Source organism: Ostrea edulis, chromosome 3 (genome assembly GCF_947568905.1).
Source record: "Ostrea edulis chromosome 3, xbOstEdul1.1, whole genome shotgun sequence".
Taxonomy (NCBI): domain Eukaryota; kingdom Metazoa; phylum Mollusca; class Bivalvia; order Ostreida; family Ostreidae; genus Ostrea; species Ostrea edulis.
The window spans coordinates 21901514-21922674 of NC_079166.1; the positions used below are offsets into that span (position 1 = coordinate 21901514).

The 21161-nt window shown below is 34.4% G+C and overlaps 2 protein-coding genes across 2 annotated transcripts; both read left to right on the plus strand.

Annotated features, from left to right (window-relative positions):
• The first annotated feature begins 6893 nt into the window (after positions 1-6893).
• Positions 6894-10492, plus strand: LOC130052462 (cell death abnormality protein 1-like). Its single transcript, XM_056157540.1, has 7 exons — positions 6894-7048; positions 7192-8835; positions 9024-9088; positions 9247-9372; positions 9484-9558; positions 9637-9762; positions 10347-10492. Exons 2-7 carry the CDS (start codon positions 8756-8758, stop codon positions 10472-10474), a joined length of 600 nt encoding a protein of 199 aa, XP_056013515.1. The 5' UTR covers positions 6894-7048; positions 7192-8755; the 3' UTR covers positions 10475-10492.
• Positions 10493-14733: 4241 nt separating this feature from the next.
• On the plus strand, positions 14734-17194 carry LOC125677620 (uncharacterized). The gene is made up of 5 exons (XM_048915754.2): positions 14734-14981; positions 15650-15711; positions 15869-16006; positions 16339-16410; positions 16554-17194. The coding sequence occupies exons 1-5, from the start codon at positions 14899-14901 to the stop codon at positions 16778-16780; spliced, it is 582 nt and encodes a 193-aa protein (XP_048771711.2). The 5' UTR covers positions 14734-14898; the 3' UTR covers positions 16781-17194.
• The last annotated feature ends 3967 nt before the right edge of the window (positions 17195-21161 follow it).

The following is a 21161-nucleotide window of genomic DNA, read 5'->3' on the forward strand; positions in this document are numbered from 1 at the left end:
TAAACTGCATGGCAAAAATTATATCACGTTCAAAAATTTGTTGAAATGTGCTCACTTTTATTTTAGTGAAATAAATGATTGATGATAAATCTTAAGGAAAGCTTGCCGACAAACAAATATAAATATAAAATTTAATCGCCACATAATTCGATTATTGAAATATATGATAAAAATTCAACATTTATATTTTTTTAAATCAATACTGAGAAGGATTTATACTGATTTCATGCCCGAAGGCAATCATTTTTTAAAATCTGAAATGGGCTACTAAAATATGCTAGTAAGTTGAAATCAAAGGGGTTTCAACAATCTAGTTAAAGTCAGCATTTCGCAAATTAAATGGTGGTCAAAATTTTCAATCTGAAAATACAGCCAGGCATTAACTCGAATGCCTTTTAGCGTGTTTCATATGCATTCCTCTCTGATTTTCCAGTTGGAATTCGGGTTACAATAGGTTCTAAGTACCCTTTGCTTTTCTTAAGAGGCAACTAGATGGGACGGTTCTTCAAGAGAGACCGCAAAAACGACATCCTCTATCACAGCAAATGTGACATGATATAGATCCCTATATATGATATGCATGATATAGACTCATCTGACTGTTACTCCCGCTTTTATATCGATACATGTTCGGGGGGGGGGGGGGTCAGAGTCGACTCCACATTAAAAGTTGAGAATTCAGTGACACCAGCTAGTGTGTATACTGCACATATCCATAAAACTGAATAGAATTAACTCCAAAATAATAAACATTATTAACTACATGTAAATACCGATCATATCGATCATTGATCGAAACAGTTCTTCCAATTATGACCTACCTACTGATTTTGAGTTACTAATTCTACCTCATCAAGGTAGAAACCCCATAGCCAGTTTCAAAACTGTAAACTACAGTACAGATTGTTGCGGAGATATTCAATTGGTCCAAGTGGAGAAACTTGACAATTAAGGTCGAGGCCTCTGCTGGTGGACTGTTCGTCCCCGAGGGTCTCTACAGCCCAGTAGCTAAGTACTTCGTTACTAGCTTGAAAACACGGATGTATATTTAATTGCTGTTATAAAATTTAGAAATTCATTTCAAAATTAAGGATTATCTCCCTCATGCATAGCTCTTATCCTTGGACGAATTTGGCTCCACTTGTTTGGCACGCTGTTTTTGGCTATATTTAGATCTAAAACTTCATAGTTATTTCGGATTTCAAACATTTCGGTTGAACATCACTGAAGAGACATTATTTGTCGAAATGCGCATCTGGTGCATCAAAATTGGTACCGTATAAGTTTTACATTATGACCTCTGGGTCGAGGCCTCTGCTGGTGGACTGTTAGTCCCCGAGGGTCTCTACAGCCCAGTAGCTAAGTACTTCGTTACTAGCTTGAAAATACGGATGTATATTTAATTGCTGTTATAAAATTTAGAAATTCATTTCAAAATTAAGGATTATCTCCCTCATGCATAGCTCTTATCCTTAGACGAATTTGGCTCCACTTGTTTGGCACGCTGTTTTTGGCTATATTTAGATCTAAAACTTCATAGTTATTTCGGATTTCAAACATTTCGGTTGAGCATCACTGAAGAGACAGTATTTGTCGAAATGCGCATTTGGTGCATCAAAATTGGTACCGTATAAGTTTTACTTGTATATAGTATATTGCTGAATGCCATTTTAGCTATCATATTAATGCGGCATACATTGGAATGAGAATTTGAACGACAGAAGGACATTGCAATTGATACTGTCACTGGTATATGGTATCAATGGCTGTTGTGTTTATGTCTTATTGTGAGTGTTTTCTCTCCTTTTATCACGTCTTCTATCTCACAGTTATGTAAAGAGTAAGTCTTTTTCATTCATCGTCCACTATGCAGATACATATTTTATTGTCAAATAGTGGTCCCTTTTGGGGTATAAATATATATAAACCTTGCATTTAAGTATAACATATTTGATCAATAATTCAATGTAACAGGGAACACATTGGCATATAGTCATAGATATCATCTACATCCATTTGTATACATCTTCCAACCATAGAAATGTAAATCATAAAAAGTAAACACCTTTGTTCCACCTCATACCAAAAGTTGGGGTTCAAGAATATTCATACAGTTGTCAAAAAAAAGATTTAAAATCTTAATGTATATATAATACATAAACCTGTACATAATATGTAGACTCTCCATACATGAACTAATCACAATACAAGTTGATGAATTTGAAAACAGATACAAAAATTCTTGGATTTATACTAGTCGTTAACCATATAACCATAAACCATATAGATGCATTGCGAAATACAACATATCGTCTTTAATAAAACAATCATGAGTCAGTCATTTTGTAAGATGTTCACGTAAATATTCACCAGTACAATCACATCAATTTACCAATGTGTTCTTTAAGAATTGCTGACAATAAGTATAGTAAGATACATGCATCAGAAATGTACTGGTAAAGTTATAACGTTTTCCTTGTTTATACGCGCACGACTTCGTGTATACATTATCAAAAGAGACGATATACAATATTGCAGATGTGTTTATACTCCCAGTATGAAAATCTATCAAACACGGTAACTGTTTGTCTACTTGAATGTCGACAACTTTGCTTTCAGGTATCCACTCATTATTAGTTATAATTCCAGAAATATACCTCGATTTCTTGAACTTCCTTTGCCTAATCTGTAGTAAACGCTTCTTTTTTTCAGATTTCAACCAAAACGGATATTTTTAGTCATGATACATTAACTCTTGTAGTCGAATCATGGAAATCTTATTCATTTTAAACATAGAATTAAGACGCCTCCGTTATATTTCTATTATATTCTGAATATGGAGTGTTTGCATGCATTTCCTAATATGGATTGATCACGTAACGTAACTGCCTGACGCAATAGCGCATTATGAGGTGGTTACCATACCAATTTTTTTGTAAATTTAGCTATGCTTTGTACTGTTTCTTATCTTCACCTTGCACTGTATTTCTAGGTATTGATATACTATATATTCTATATCAATGTTGATAGATATCGATAAGATGTTAGAAGATTGTATTGCCTTTTTCTTCCGTCCTGAACACATTTCTTATGCGATAAAATTGGTATTGTACACTGTAATCCACTTACATTATAATGATTCTTGACTAATGCCATATTTAGTTTGTAATATTTTGTTTGTCAAATGTTAGGAACAATAGAAGTAATTGCAACAACTTGATACAAATTGTTTTTAAATCAATTCAGCGCTAACAAGAAAGTATGCTGTAGTGGATATGTATGGAATGAAGCACAGAATACCTGTACACGTCTGTATATATTAGCATCCAAGTTACACATAATATCATATTCATAATGGAAATTATATTCAAACATATTACTCATGTATAAGGACGGGATGCATGAAGATAAATTGCAATGTAAATCACCGCTTTTGATTAATTTTATAACTAAGCAATGTTTTTTCTGCTTTTCTGCAGGTTGTATGGATGAATTTCACGGTAGGAACTGTACTGTTCGATGTCAATATCCAAGTTTTGGCTGGGATTGTCAATTAGAATGTTTATGTAGCAGTGAAGAATGGCACAACGTGAACGGGTGTAAGAGAACTACATCAGGTGAGAAACAGTTACTCACATTTAGCTTTTTTCTTACCAAAGAAAAGCATTATGCTTCAGATTACCTTATATCCACTTTTACAGACTATGTTGTTGGAAAGTATGGCGAATATTGTGAGCTATCTTGTCGTTACCCAAACTATGGCAATAGATGTGAGTCGACCTGTCCTTGTGATTAAGCGTTCTGTGATCCTTCTAGGGAATGTGCAGGTTTATTGTATAGTCATCCTCAATCCAGCTTCATTCACATTCCCTTTTAAGTAAAAAACACCTTTAATGAAATGTCTTGTAAATTATTAAAAGGAACTAGATTTTCTTCTCTTTGTAGAAGATTATTCATTATTGCACAGCATTGAAATATCAACCGTCCCTGCATCTGCTTCAAGTACAATTTATAACGGTAATGTTTAGTAGTTCTTGCAATAATGCACTGAACTCTAATTAAAAGTCAACACATTTGTTTTCATGTGTACAGGTAACTTGTACGGTTTATATATTAACCTCCTACATACTTTGATTTTCCATTATGTAAAGTTTTCTTAACATTGTAATAGAGGCTGCAACAGACACAGCACCGAAATCTACCAACACCCCCGATATAGAAAATATGTGTGCTGAAGAGATGGAAGACGTAAATTTACTGGCCCAGCCGTAACCAAAATTTCCTTTTCCTTAACCTCAACCCTCGACTCAAATTATTGAGGTTTCCTTAACTGAGATTTTCCTCAATTTGCCGTCACCAAACAGTCTGAGGAGTACCTCAGTTGAGGCTGAAAAGTCACACTCAACTCAATTGAGAAAGTACACGATTAATTTCGGGCGATTTCGCGGAATATTTTAGGTATAATGATTTTACGTAATAAAATATATCTCGTCTGCATTTGTGTTCTGTAAACATGGCTGAAAAATATATTTTAAGTCTGGTTTCGGGTGCAAAGAGGAAGTGGGGGGGCTAAATGGTCCACCGAGGAGATCGTGTTGATTGAAGAAGTTTTAAAGTATGAAGGGAGGTTATTTGGGAATATGAAAGGGGTGGGGATGAACATGCAAAACTGAAAGAAGAGACATGACATTCTATAACAGACACACTCAATTCATAAGTATTCTATATCTGCCTACCACTTACCCCTTCCTGTTGATGCTATTTTGATGATCAGACGATTCCGCATCATTGCCTCCCTTAGAAGGTGTATTCACAAAATTTATCTTAGTGCATTTCACTCCTATTCCAATATTAGCACCTAACGTCTTACTCTATTGAATTCTAAAATTCTTAAAACCCTCTTTGTACCAAATACTTGATTAATGGTTCAGCCTAACTTAACACTTGCACTTTATAAGATTCACATTTCACGATTTACGTATCTTAGAAAATAATTTATCTTGTTATTCAATTTCTTTTGTGTTATGACTGGTTAAAAGGAAGCAATATGCGCTTAGCCCATTTCTCTTCTTTTGTAATTAGCAAGTAGAATCATGGGATCTGAGACAACCCCATTTTTTTTCCACATTGATCAGTGTCTGTTATTTTCACACGCACAGTACGACATATTGGGTGGCCACCACCCTTTCTTCTAGGAGTAATGAATGATATGAAAATTTAAAGATAAACTGATGAAATGAACCCATGTTGTGAAGGGTGAATGTTGTCACCCCCTCTTAACGGTTTGGAAATTATTTTTATGTTTTATAATTAATTTTTTTGTTTGTCACAACCCCCCCCCCCACCCTCTTAAAAATATGTGCCTGCTTAAAATTCACCATGGTATCACCTTTTTATTGATTAGTGTAGCAGGGCCCCTACCGGGCAGTATGCACTATAAATCTACACTATCGTCATCTTTTTATTGATTTATATAAATTACAAACTGAAAAATGAAATGAGATTTAAAAAAAAAAAAAAAGTACCTTCAATTTTTGCAGAAATATCTGATGATAATTAGCACTGTTCATTTTAAATAATCTAGCATTAGATTTATTTTCTAATTCATATAGACAATTTAGAAATGAAAGAACCCCATAATCAATTTCTAAAAAGTACGACAACGTAAAACAGAGTGGTAAATATACAAATTGATAACTATTTTTTGAGAAATTTTAATATATAAATACAACAATGATAATAATAATTTATCTATATAATTTATAGCCAAGGATAAGATTGACGGAATACGCCGTCCCAAGACAGGGGGAGGTCCACCATTGCCATTACTGACCCAAGCTGAGGAGGTCCTCTATCAAGATATGGGCTCAAGTACAGAATAAGACGAAAATAGTAATTGTAAAGTTGATTATACTAATTTTGTTGGAATATTCATGATTTACCCATAGTACAGTAAAAAGTTCATAGCTTGTTTAATCTAAATTAATATTCAAATATATTTGATTATTTCACGAATTTTTTGGTCGATAGTTTATAATTAACCACTACTCTTATATGTTTTTAAAATGAAATCATGTATATTCATTAAATCACAGGGCAGGTACACAAGGTTTAAAAATGAAATAATGTATATTCATTAAGTCACAGGGCAGGTACACTAGGTTGAATGGTATATAGGCCTACAGGTAGACAGGTCGACAGGTTGACAGGTCGAAAGGTAGACAAGTTGACAGGTAGACAGGTATGTTCGAGATAGATCTACAGGTAGACAGGTCGACAGGTAGACAGGTATGTTCGAGATAGACTTACAGGTAGACAGGTCGACAGGTTGACAGGTCGAACGTACTGACTGATAGTCACAGGGCAGGTACACAAGGTTGAATGGTAGATAGGCCTACATGTAGACAGGTCGACAGGTTGAAAGGTAGACAGGTTGACAGGTCGACAGGTAGACAGGTATGTTCGAGATATACCTACAGGTCGGCAGGTTGACAGGTAGACAAGTTCACAGGTCGAAACGTAGACAGGTTGACAGTTCGAAAGTGCTGACTGATAGACACGCTGACAAGTAAACATAATTGATATCCTGTCGACCTGCTGATCTTTCACTGTAGACAAGAATCAAAATTCATAATTGAAACATCTTATTTGAGATCAAAGCATTGTTAAAAGATTATTAGAACAGTGATTTTATATCCAAAGTTGTTGTATCCTGTCGACCTGTCTACCTGTCAACTTGTCGACCTGTCAACTTGTCGACCAGTCATCCCTGATCGTGCAATGTGTAGACACGATTCAATAATTAAATGAACTGAATTATTCATAAATTATACATAATTTGCAATAATTATCTTAATATTATGAATATTTATGAGTTTTTATTTGAGGGTTTTTCATAAATAAAGTACATTTACATATTAATTTGTAACCAAACCGATTTACTACCACTTATGTGGATGGGACTATTTTCGTCTTATTATGTACTTGAACCAAGCTATGGACTGTAGACCCAACATTGTAGGCGTGATTGGCGGAATCGATTCAGATGGTAATTAATTTGTTTTATTTCATTAGTTGGGACTGTTTTAAAAAAAAATGGTTAGGACTGTGTCCAAAAAAAGGTTTTTTTTTTACTAGTTTTAAGATTCATATGGTAAGATGAAAATAGTCGTAATTCTATACTGATTGTAGAACCACTGATATGCTTTTCTGAACCTCAAGAGAAAGTATGGGCTTCATCCGCTGTGACAGATGTCTCGAGTTGTGTGGCAAGTGGAAGCGGTGATGTCTCAAGCTCATTTAGTGGTAAGTTTAACTATTTAGCCAGATTATGGGTGAAAACGAAATGGAATTGGAGACAAGTAAACAATGACTTGAATGTAAAACTTATACGGTACCAATTTTGATGCACCAGATGCGCATTTCGACAAATAATGTATCCTTAGTGATGCTCAAACGAAATGTTTGAAATCCGAAATAACAGTGAAGGTTTAGAGCTATTATAGGGAAGAACAGTGTGCCAAAAAAGTGGAGTCAGATTCGTCCTAGGATAAGACCTATGCGTGAGGGAGATAATCCTTTATTTTGAAATGAATTTCTAAATTTTATAACAGCAATTAAATATACATCCGTATTTTCAAGCTAGTAACGAAGTACTTAGCTACTGGGCTGTAGAGACCCTCAAGGACTAACAGTCCACCAGCAGAGGACTCGACCCAGGGGTCATAATGTAAAATTATCAATTGATATAATATGAAACAAAATGTTATAATCATGCTAATATTTTAATACACAATTAGACGATCTACGGAGGAAAGGAACAAGAAGAACAGAGACAAAGAGATATATTGTCGAGTATTTGGAAATAGAAAACATTAAGCTGGAAAATGCAAAACTTGTTCTAGAAATGAAGAAGCTTGAATTGGAACAGAGAAAATTAGAGGCAGGGGAAAAGAAATTTCAAACTGAAAATCATTTAACTGAATTAAAGAAATCCAATTTGAATTATAAATTAAATGCGGAATTTCCTGAGTGCATGTTACATGTAAACTCAGCTTACATGTAGTCAGGAAAGACCAAACACATCTTCTCAAAAGAAAAACGACCAGAAATGAAAAAATAATTTGATCACTAATGTCATTGTCATTGTTTTTATCAGATATATAGGACATTACTTCAGCTAATATTCAGATACTGAATATGCTTGAGGGAAATTTCGAGGTTGCTATAAAGCTAACCTTAAATATCTGAGGATTTCCTCAAGATTATCACTTGAGGAAACCCCAAATTTATGTGGTGACGGTGACTTGAGTGTGAAGTTAAATATTTGAGGGAAAACCTTAGAGTTGAGGCTGAGGAATGAGTTGAGTGATGTTGGTGACGGCGGGGCCAGGGAGATATGGCATTCGACATAAAAACAAAACGAGAAAATTAAGAGTCTCTTCTGGGGGCATATTTCAATCTTTTGCATCTAAGAAATCCTAAATTATTCCTCTTCTTCTTTTCATTTATGTGGATGGAAACAAACTTCGTATGCAAGGAAACCAAGTGTACATGTGTTTTAATGATATTATGGTCACTTTTACTACGATTCACAAACACGTGAACACTTGAATTTTGAGGAATGAGGAAAATTCATAACCGTGTGAAAAATACTTGAGATCATAAAAATGTTGATCAAATGTCATTCACGTATGGTACTAATATGAAATCACATCGCAAAAGAAATAATTTTCCAAACTCTTCAAATTGTTAAATGGATAGATGGAATGTCATACACGCGTCATGTTTTGTTTGTGTATTATCAAGATGTATCCTTGCTCAAACGGATACAGCGTAAGTAGGTTTTGTTAATGGATTGTTAAATAATGATATAATATGAAATGTAAAGTATGTCCTCACACGTCTGTATGGTTTTTTAAAGAACTACTTGATGAGTTTGCTCTCTCTCTCTCTCTCTCTCTCTCTCTCTCTCTCTCTCTCTCTCTCTCTCTCTCTTAATTTTAATTATTCTATTGTGTTAGTTCGCTAGATGTTGCCATTCATACGAAGTGTAAGGTATGGAATACCACACTCAAGAAATGCACAGGTAAGTATAACATCTTGTAAAAGTCAAACCAAGGCTGGAGGCCTGGATTTTATACCATCGTTATAACTAAGACAATGCCATATGTCACTTTAGAATTATAGATTTATTTTAGGCCAGGAATGAAAGTCATATATAAAATTAACCTTCTTTATGTTTAGAATGCGATGTAGGATTCCAAGGTGACTACTGTCAGATGGCCTGTCGTTATCCGAACTACGGAAATCAATGTCAAATGTGGTGTAACTGCGAGGAATGGAACTGTAGTTTTGTTACTGGATGTGAGGGTAGGCTATGACCATTATACATAATCCAGAAATAAATATAGAAACGTCAAACTGCTTTACTTACCAGATATCAGTCTAATTATCTTAGCTATGAATTTCGATATATTTCAGATGGTTCACCAACAATTTCACCAAGCACCACGGAAACTTCATTCCCCGTATATTTCATGACTAGAACTCTTAAAGGTACATTACATGATCTTTACCAAGTAACTGTTGATCGTGTAAAATATATAAAATACGTAACATGATTCCGCTTTCCAGCATGTCGCTCTGGATACACCGGGTCTGACTGTGAATTACCATGTCGGTATCCAGGTTACGGGATCAGCTGTCAGTTACAATGTGAATGCGAGAAGAATCGTTGTCATCATGTAAAAGGATGTGAAAGTAAGCAATATCAAGCAATAATGTTCTTGTTCAAATTGAAATTCACAATATTGATCATAACGACCTCTTTACGGGTTTAATCATATGACTAATATGACTAATCGTTCCATTTCAAACAGCTCTCACATATTTGGTATACAACTCATGCAAATCAATATATCATAATTTGCACTTGTTATAAGATTTGTAGACTTTTGAAACACCATTCTATGAGGTTTATTTTTGTCAGTTTTACTATTTCAAAAAACAGAAACTGATCAGTTTTAATTACCAAATGCAATCACCTAGTAACCACAGATAAGACAATAAAGTGTATGCTTTGTACTATAACAGTGCGGCAAATCAAAAGCAGTATAAATTGAACATATAATGTGAAATTACGAATTGTCATCTTATTATTTTTTTAAATTGCTGGGTGGGTGTACAGATATTATGATTGTATTTTTATATTCATACCAACCAAGTAAATAAAAAAATTACAGACTGATACAAATTCTAAATTGAAATACATACACTGTAATGCTAAGTATGTCTATGGATTAGAAATCAGTTTCATTAACACTGTTGAATTTATATTTCTGTAGCCTACACCCACTGCAGACAGAGTGAAAGTCACAGAAAAGATGTTCTAATGTACAGTACCCTGACACTAGGCGTGGTGTCAGTCATTCAGTTTGCAGTTTATATTTTTCTTGTAATCTATTATCAATAAATATTTACAGAATAAGTCCAACACAGTCATTTTATTCACACATTTCATGTACACAGTCTTCTAATCCCATCCCTCAAGTCTATAAGTATCACTGTTATCAATATGTCGATGTTACAAGTAAAAAGTAAATAAATTTGTTTATGATAGATATACCGCTTGTTAAGCCGTTCTTGGCACACTGATTTTGACTACAGATAAATCCGTTTACCTGATCAAGTATAGGGCCTACGGTGGGTGAGACCGGTCGACAGGGGATGCTTATTCCTCCTAAACACCTGGTCCCACCTCTTGTGTTTCCAGGGGTCCGTGTTTGCCTAGCATTTTTTTTTGTAATGCTTATAGGAGTTATGAGCTTGATCACTGTTCGTTATATTCACCTTTCATACAAATCCCACAGAGTTTTCATATTTTCGATCGTTTGTGGGGTTTTATATATCATTTAATCTTAGAAATATGCCAAATTCCTGAAACTTCCTGGTGTTGCATTACTTATACATGTACATGAATGTCTAAGTATTTACTTAAGAAGGGTTTACATATATTATATAGGTAGCTTATGATTATGAATTTATCAATGGAAGAACTCGTATTTGCTAAGAATCATCGGAGATGGAGATAATTAATTTCTTGAAATATAGAAAACCTAATGAAAAAGTGAAAACAGAGATCAGTGATCATTTTCATAGCTCTTATGAGGAATACCAAAGAGTTGGATAAAAAATGGACCCCTGGATAAACCGAATGTGGGATCAGGTGCCTAAGAGGGGTAGACATCCCCTGACAACAAGACCCCTGCCGTCAGCCCTACATGGAAAGTGGAGATTACGAACAGTGTTCAATTTTATAACTCCTATAAGCAATACAAAGTAGAAAGTTTAGCAAACACAGAACGTTGGGTATACCAGATGCGGGATCAGGTACTAGGAGGAGTAAGCATCCCCAGGCAATCAGACTCCCTCCGTCAGCCATATGAAAGGTGAAGATAACAAACAATGATCAATCTCACAACTTCCATAAACATTACAAAATAGACAATTGGGCAAACACGGATCTCTAGACACACCAGACGTGGAATCATGTATCTAGGAGGAGTAAGCATCCCCTGTCAACCGGTCACATCCGCCATTAGCCCTATATTTTTTATCAGGTAAATGGAATTATCCGTAGTCAAAATCAGTGTGCCAAAAAACAGCCTAACAATCGGCAGGAAACACGTCAGACAGCATTTGACCCAATGATAGGTCGTATTGGCAAACTAGATCGTTATAATGACCATAGCATTTGCGAAATGCTGATTTTAAACGAGACTCTTGAAACCCCTGCACCATCAACTTATTTGTCAATAGCCTGCTTCAATTTAAAACTGACCATACGCAGAACAAACTCTTGCGTATCGAATAAGTTGAGAGATGTAAACACCATATGCAGGTGATAGTGGAATATTGCAACATGTACATAACTATGGGAAGTTGACGATAGAGAAGTTGAAATCATCCCGTTTGTCATAAAGTTGAGTTGTCAGTTTCCCGTAATATCTACTTTCAATAAAATATATAAGTATGAAGAAGTGGACGACTCCGTGGTGTCTCTTAATTCGAGTTCACTGTGATATATTGAATCGGCATATGAATGAAAATTATTATTGTTAATATATAATATATCGTCGATAAATCTGAATGTCGAATTATAAGCCATATCAATATATTTCTCACGTAGAAGTTTTTAAATAAATTCTGCTTCATATGAATATAAAATCAGGTCAGCTAACAAAGGAGCACAATTCGTGCCCATGAGGATTCGAACAGACTGTTTGAAGACCTGATCACCAAAGACTACGAAGATATTGTCATTGTGGAACTCCAGCATATTTTGTATTCCAACTTCAAAGTACTTGTGCATGAAATCAGAGTGGCGTTTAAGAAAGCAATTTTTGGATAACTGATCACTAGATAGGAATATTTGCGTTTTCCATTTTGGTTGAAGAAACAACTGTCTATGATGTCAAAAAGTCTACTCTTTAATTTATCGTGAGGAATATTTGTGTAAAGTGTTCAAAAGTTATAGGTTTTCATGTTGTTGATTTGAGAAAAGTTTTGTGATTTCAAGTTTACTAAACGTTCTTTAGAATATTTTATAATCCACATTTGATTAACACCACTTCTGGGATATGTAGTCGCACAGTACGTTTGAAGTTTCTTCTTCACAGCTGTTAATATTTTCGTGAGGAGTAAAGATAGGGGCTTGATAGAACATTTACTGGATCCAGCAATGTATCTTTGTGTATAAGGGTTTTTATGAACTTTAGAAATCCAGTATAGGTACGGTAACTCATATCCATCCGACCCATTGACTGGGATATTAAATATGTCTACAACTGAAGCATGGCTTGTAAGAATGCAAGGTGAAGATAACGAACAGTGATCAATCTCATAACTCCTACAAGCAATACAAAATAGATAGTTGGGCAAACACGGACCGCTGGACACATCAGAGGTGGGATCAGGTGCCTAGGAGGAGTAAGCACCACCTGTTGACCGGTCACACCCGCCGTGAGCCCCATATTCTGATCAGGTAAACGGAGTTATCCGCAGTCAAATCAGTGTGCCAAGAATTTCATCTTTTGAAAGGGCAGTTGGAGTATAGGTACGATTACCAAAAGTGAAAGTCATACCAAGTTCGTTTAAAATACAGTTGTAATGAGCCTTACAAACAAAGACAATGTTATATCAAGCTTTGTCAGCTAGAACCAAAACATATTCCTCATATAACCTGTCTAATTCTTCTATCATGTTTGGTCTACCAAACACAGAAGGATATATGGTACGTACTTTTGTTTTCATGTGTCTAATGTGATATTGTAATATTCCTCTTATACTTTTGATCCATTCCGACAATGTATTTAAAAAGTTATTTTTCATATTTAGCTCACCTTCTGGAACAACCCCCGACATAATTCATAATAGAAGTGAAGTTCCGTCGCCAATTGAAAGACCAAGGCTCTATGTATTTAAGATTTTTTAGAATAACTGACCTAATGTCCCCATTTTCAACTATATCAACATCACCAGTAATGACATGTCCAGCCGGACTAGAGTTGAATGAAGACAAAGAACACGTAGGTGGATTAAGTACAAGATTGTCTATATCTAGGCACTGCAAAAGTTTTTTATAATTGCAAAGTTTGGATTCAATAGTAGAAGTATATTTGTAGGAAATACTGGGTGTAGACTTGAACTTGAAGTAAGTTGGAATACACGACTGAACTTTTTTATGACGAAGAATGTTGTGTATGTTGACGGCATCTATTCCTTTGTTTGTAAATTTGATCTTAAGGAATTAGAGGCACGATTTGGAAGGAATATTATCAATGACACGTGGTGATTTAAAGAGCCTGTGATTATCCAGCTCACTGTACACATTGTGTTCTTTATTATTTGTTATCTATTACACATCTTTTGATCATATTGACGGATATTATCAGTAGGAAATGGTGAAGATAACAAACGGTGATCAATTTTAAAAGCTACATAAAGAAGACAAAATTGAGAGTAGGGACAACACGGATCCCTGGAAAGATCACAGGTAGAATTACACCTAGATAAACGGAGGAATCAACGGTCAAACCCAGCATTACCAGAACGACTTAACAATTACTATGAAAAAAATCAGACAACTTCCTAAATAAATACAAGTCTCAAAAGAATCCTACGATAGCTCTTTATTTTGGGTGATGGTTTGAGAAGAGATCGTATGCTTTATACATGGTGCAAGAATTTTGTTCTTCAGATTAGACAACAGGTGAAAAACAATCTAGGAAACCATGAGCTTAAGTCTGAGATTTTGATCAAATGGTTAGTTTTTTTTTCTCATAACTGAAACAATTTCAATATTTTACAATTCTCGCTAAAAGGATCTAAGTCAACCGTTTTCCTAACGTTGACCATTAACTTAAATGTCCTCAGTACCAAATTATGTAAGAAAATATTGACCGAATATGGCGATCAATAACTGAAGCCAATGCCCTTATTTTCACTGATATATGGGTGAATATTAAAGGCCTACATTTTGCAGCCCTTCACTGAAAATGTGACGTTTCCATAAAAGTGAAAAAAAATTCGACGGGGACGTTAAACAACATACCACCAACCAACCTACTGATTTTCACTATGGGTTACACATTTTTCCTAATCAAGGTAGAAAGCTCATGGCCGGTTTCGAAACTGTAAAACTGCAGTGCAGATTGTTGCGGAAATATTTAATTGGTCCAAGTGGAGACCTTTGATAATTCAGGAAGTATGTATCAAGCATATTGATAAAATGTCATTTAGCTATCATATTAATCATGCATACATTGGAATGAGAATTTTAAGGACTGAAGAACGTCAACATATTTCAATTGATATATTCACTAGTATCTGATATCAATGGATTTGAGTTTGTTTTCATGTCTCATTGTGTGGTTTTTGTCTCCTTATATCGCATCTTCTAGCTCACAATTATGTGCAGGGTAAGTTTTTTTTTCATTAATCTATCACTATACAGATACACTATATTTTTCACCATTCATTAACCACATAACCATCAACCATATAAATATAATTTTATTGCAAATTCCAACATATCTTCTTCAATAAAACAATCTTGAGTAAGTCATTTCGTACGATTAACACGTAAAATGTTCACCAGTACACTCACATTAATTTACCAAATTTCAAAAACAGTAATCCAGGTAGTCAAACAGTGGAAATGTGATTCATTTTAAACATAGAATAAAAAGTTTTGTTATATTTCTATTTTAATCTAAATATAGAGTTATTTTCATGGATTAATCAAGTAACTGTTATGACGCAACAGCTCATTATGACGTCATTACCATATCAATTTGCTTTGTAACTTCGGCTATACTGTACACTGTATTTCTAATTATTGAAGTACAATATTTTTTTTCTTTTATATCAATGTTAATTGATATCAATTAAATATTAGAGAATGTTAATGACTTTTTTGTCCCGTCCTGAACACGTGTATTATACGATGTAAACTGCATTATATTGCACTAACATTATGGCGATTTTTTACTGATGGCATATTTAGTTTTTAACATCTTTGTTCGTCAAATGTTAGAAACGATGGAAGTATATACAGCATGTTGATACATGTTTTAAACAATTTCAGCCCTAACGGGAAAGTATGCTGTAGTGGATATGTATGGAATGAAGCACAAAATACCTGTACACGTCTGTATATATTATCATCTAAGTTAATACATAATAGCACGTTCATGATGTTTATATTCAAATAAATGTGTGGATTATCCGTGGATAACGATGGGATGCATGAAGGTAAATTGCAATGTTGATTTCCGCTTTTGATTATTTTATCTGCTTTCTGTAGGCTGCATGGATGGCTTTTATGATATTAACTGTAATATTCCTTGTCCATACCCATTATTCGGCTGGGATTGTCAATCAAAATGCATCTGTAGCAGTGAAGACTGTCACCACGCGTATGGGTGCAGGAGAACTCCACCAGGTGAGGAACAATTACTCATATTTCGCCTTTTTTTGCGAAATCATACTGTTTCAGAGTATTTCATATCCAATTTTACAGAATGTGCGCCTGGAAAGTATGGCGACTATTGTGAGTTATCCTTTCGTTACCCAAACTATGGAAATATATGTCAGTTGTTCTGTCATTGTGATGAAGCGTTCTGTGATCCTTCTAGTGTATGTGCAGGTTTATTGTATAGTGATCCTCAATTAAGCTTCAATGTGTTTAACATGGAACTTCTATTATATAAAAAACATTTTTCATTAAATGACTTGTAAATTATTAATACAAACTAGATTTTCTTTTCTTTGCAGAATATTATTCATCATTGCACAGCATTGAAATAACAACCATTCCTGCATCTGCTTCAAGTATGATTCATACCGGTAATTGTTTAGTTGATTTTGCAAGAATATAAGGATCTTTAATTAAAAGAGTCATCACATTATTTTTCATGTGGTAAGATAACATGCACGGTTTTTATCTTAACCTCCTGCACACTTTGATGTTTTCCTTCATACCGTAACAGAAGCTAGAAAAGAGGCTGCATCGAAATCTATCAACATCTCCCATATGCACAATATGCGTGCTCAAGAAAAGGAAGCCGTAAATGAAAGCTACCTTACACCTTTAATTGCTGGTATTTCCAGTCTTCTGATCGTTGCGGGGATGTTGCTGATCCTGTACGCAATGACGTATTCACATAAAGTCAGGTGTATAGTTCAAGGAGATACATTAAGTAAAAGCACACTTTGAAGTTATAGAACTTATGTCCCCCACGTTCAATCATGGGATATTTTCTTTGAACATGTATCTAAGAGTAAAAATGCAATAAAATAATCAAGTTTTGTATTATTTGGAATTCTTATATATACCAATAAAAAACAAAGAAACATATGGTACTAATTTTACTCTGAATCTCATCAAATAATTTTTCAAACATCTTTTTGGTAAAGAATGACTTATCTAATTACTCATTGTAACACCTGGTGCTGTTATTTACTGGATAAATATTAGACATAATCTGAGGACAATAGAACGTGTTTTCATAAAATCTTAAAACAGTCTCTGTAGCTCTCGTTTGTTGTAAGTCCCTATTCCACTTGTTTCAGGCACCAGTAGTTTATAAAATGAACGGCTTTTTTATATGTCATTGCATTGTTGTTATATGTAACCGTGTTTTGAGATTTGTCGCGTTCGAATGATGCTCAACACAACAATGCAATTGGATGAATAGAAGCAGATGTGTCATCATTTGGAAGAGATTGCAATGTTGCAAATAGCACCATATCTCGGCTTTTGAGCAGATATCAACACCATGGCTTAAACATGATCGTCATAGAGCAGGTATACCACACGTGAGGTCATCTGCACAGTATCACTTCATCTGGTTGCTTGATTTTCAACGATTCATAACATATACAAAAACTATCATTCCTGGGATTTGCAGAATGAAAAATGAAAAGGGTGGAGAGAACGAATACTGACCAATTTCAAAATTCTTATAAGGAATGCAAATTCAGAGTAGGGCAAACACGAACTCCTGTATACCAGAGGTGGGAATATGTGTCTAGGAGGAGTAATTACCCCCTATCAATAGGTCAAACTAGGCATCACCTTGATCGAGTAAATGAAGTAATCCATAATCAAATATGTGCTTAACTGGTATAAAACATGCCTGACAACATTTCACATAATGCCTGTGTGTAATGGTAAATTACATTGTTATAACGACCATGAATTTTCCAAAATGCAAACTTTAAACGAAAATGTTGAAACTCCTGCACCATCAACTTACATGTTAGTAGCCTGAGTCTAATTTTTGTAAAACAATGATCATACGCCGAACAAACTCTTGTGTATCAAATCAGCTGAGAAACATAAACACTATGTGCAGGTGATAATAGAATATTGCTACATCAATATCGGAAGTTAACAATGAGGAAGCTGAAATCATACCGTTTCTCATAAAGTCGAATTGTTGTTTTGCCGTTCATATCCATTTTTAATAAAATATCTAAGTATGAAGCAGATGTCGAGGACTCTGTTGTGTTTTTTTTATCTCGAGTTTGCCGGGATGAAAGGCGAAGATAACAATTAGTGATTAATCTCATAACTCCCACATGGAATATAAAATACAAAGTTGGTCAAACACGGTCTCAGGATATACCAAAGGTGGGATCAGGTGCCTAGGATATATATGTGCAGTTTTGTTTCGCAGTTGATAGCAGTCAAAGATTGTGTGTGTTCACTACATTTTAATGACAAAGTGTTGCATTCAGTGTTCATTTCATTTTGATCCATTATATTCAGTGTTCAGTAAATTCATTTGAGTATTATATTCAGTGCTCACTACATTTCGATTACCATTATATCTAGCGTTCACTACACTTTCATTACTGATTATCATATTAAATGTTCACCAACAATGATGAATGTCTACTATATTCATTTTATATTTTGAGCCCCGATCCTCTCATGACCGTGTCCAACCTATGACGTAAATAAAGGTAATGATTGCTCCTTCGTCAAATGGAAGTAATCACGGGTCTTTTGGATATGACCTCCAATACGGACCCCGTGTCACAGTAGGCCCTGATATGGTAGATGTCCTTCAGTGCTACAATTCTGAGCGCTTAGCATAGATCTAAATTTGCGGTACTTCACCTACAGGTGGTAATATCTCAATGTGAGTGAACAATTCTCAACGGAACGTAAACGACAACCAAAAAAACCCCACCAACACCATGTACTTTTATTTCAATTCTGTGTGCGTTCAAATTAAACCATTGACGTCAATCATGTTTTAAGTCTGATTGTATAGATATTTGCTCATACAATGATTTAAATCAGACCCTAAATCTAATTCTATAAATTTGTGTTCAGATGACAACATTGAAGTCATATCAAACTTTTAAACATTACTATATAGAAGATCAAACCACTAGAGTCAAATCAGACTTTAAATGTGGTTAAAACTTCATTGTTAACAGATTACAGTCCATATGTTAATTGGAAAGCTACTGTTGACAGTAAGATTATTTAATGTATCAAAAATATGTCTTACTGTGTCCACATTTTTTTCCAATCTTTTCAACCGTTTAATTCTAACTGACAATCTTTATATACAACATATACAGGCGTGCTTGTTGTGGGCAAATATGAGTTACCTATCATGATTTATCCATTTCCGTAAATTATCACGGTATTGTTTCTATTTATAAATATCTGCAGCTAAATTCAATGCAACGTGTTTTTCAATCAGCATAACCTATGCTTAAGTGTTTTTAAACAGATGTATCTTTCGCTCTTGTCTGAATCAAAACTGGACAGATTCCTTCAAACGTGAAAAGCTGGCAAACCATCATCAAACCTTAAATGTATGATAATACAATTCATGAGATTTCCTCAGATTTGTATTGCTTATAGGAGTTATGATCTTTATCACTGCTCGTTATCTCCGCCTTTAATATAATATCTTTGCAATGTATATGCATAATTGACAATTCTAAGAAATAGTAGAAACGTGCATTTGTCTAAATTAGTCAATCGTCTCTTTCATTATTCTTTGGTTTGATCAGCAAAGCGCCATTTTGACGAAACACACCTAGAAATCTTAGGAAAAACAATGCCGCTCCAACAGCAAAGGATTAACTCGAGTGAAAAACTACATTGATTGACTACAGTAATTTTCAGCTTTGTTAAGTTAAACATTCGATATTTTTAAGTATTCTTCTTAGTTCTGCGTATGTACTGCGTTTAGATAAAGTTGTTTCGTATGCTCATGTTTCAATTCGGAAATAATCTATTCAATATTGTATCTTATTATGATGTACATTATTTACCATATCACGGAAATGGATTTTACTCCATCGCCCTCTTGTTTCATAGTTAATTCGACAAATAATAAACTATATTGTCAATACCTGAAGTGCAACGGTTGTTGTACGACAAATCCCAAAACATAATGAACACTTAAACACGAAGTAATTTTAGACGTGAAGTGATAATATGACTGATAAGAAATTAATCAATGCCATGGGTTAAATTAATTTCAATTCCGAAGTTGTATCTTACAATGAAGGGAGATACATGTACCATAACATAAGCGATGTCCAAGCTTTCTCTAGCGGAGTTCATGTTGAAATGGTATGCTGAAATAGCATTATAGACGTAGTTCTAAAACTAAAAAATGAGGATTATCGTATAGATTTTTTTGAATTACCAAACAATTCATGGCAAAACTAATATCACGCTACTTTAACTACTAACGAAGAAAGCCTTAAAATTTCTAGATCCAGAACAAAAGGTTTGCCTGAAATGTATACACTTTTAATTTGATGATAATATTTAGAAACATTTATCGATTGACAAATAAAGATATCTAAATCAATCGCCATATATTTCGAATATTGGAATACTTTGTATGAATGCAGTATTTATACGTCTATGCTGAGCAGAAATAACACTGACCCCATGCCCGAAAGCGACAATTGTGTAAACTGAATCGAAAATATTGGTAAGTTGATGTTATACTGTTTTAAGTAATCCCGTTGAAAGAGAGCATTTTGTAAAATCAATGGCTCTTAAAATGATCTAAATTGTAAATACAACCTGAAATTAGCTCAAGCGATGTCTGTCGTGTTTCATTCCAATTTATGTGCACTTATTTACTCACTTCTTTTGATTACGGATTTCTACGTTTACTTCATCAAGATAGAGAATTCATGGCAGATTTTAGATATTTCAAACCACAGTAAAGATTGGAACGGAAATTTTAAATTCGCCCAAAGTGAAGGCCATTGACAATTTAGGAAGTATGTATATTGTATATCGCTAAAATATCATTGTAGCTGTCATATTGAAGATGCATACAGGGGAACAAGAATTTTTCAAAAGAACATCAACATACATCCCTTGATACAATCACTAGTATCTGACATCAATGGATTTTTTTTTCATGTTTCTTTTTGTGGTTTCTGTCTCCTTATATTACGTATTCTGCCTCTGAGTTATGTCCCAGGTAAGTTTTTTCTTCATTCATTTCCAACAATAATGCGCAGTACAACATCTTTAAATCAAACAGTTATGAATCAGTCATATTCTAGGATTAGTGCGTCAAATGTTCACCACTAAA

What these genes read in the sequence shown, in the direction of transcription:
- LOC130052462 (XM_056157540.1), top strand. Translation starts at nt 8,756, where the DNA reads ATGGATAGATGGAATGTCATACACGCGTCATGTTTTGTTTGTGTATTA. An exon ending in CTTGCTCAAACGGATACAGC is followed by an intron (nt 8,836 to 9,023) that starts GTAAGTAGGTTT and finishes CTATTGTGTTAG; the next exon opens with TTCGCTAGATGTTGCCATTC. An exon ending in CACACTCAAGAAATGCACAG is followed by an intron (nt 9,089 to 9,246) that starts GTAAGTATAACA and finishes CTTTATGTTTAG; the next exon opens with AATGCGATGTAGGATTCCAA.
- LOC125677620 (XM_048915754.2), top strand. Translation starts at nt 14,899, where the DNA reads ATGGATTTGAGTTTGTTTTCATGTCTCATTGTGTGGTTTTTGTCTCCT. An exon ending in AGCACAAAATACCTGTACAC is followed by an intron (nt 15,712 to 15,868) that starts GTCTGTATATAT and finishes TGCTTTCTGTAG; the next exon opens with GCTGCATGGATGGCTTTTAT. An exon ending in GTGCAGGAGAACTCCACCAG is followed by an intron (nt 16,007 to 16,338) that starts GTGAGGAACAAT and finishes TTTTCTTTGCAG; the next exon opens with AATATTATTCATCATTGCAC.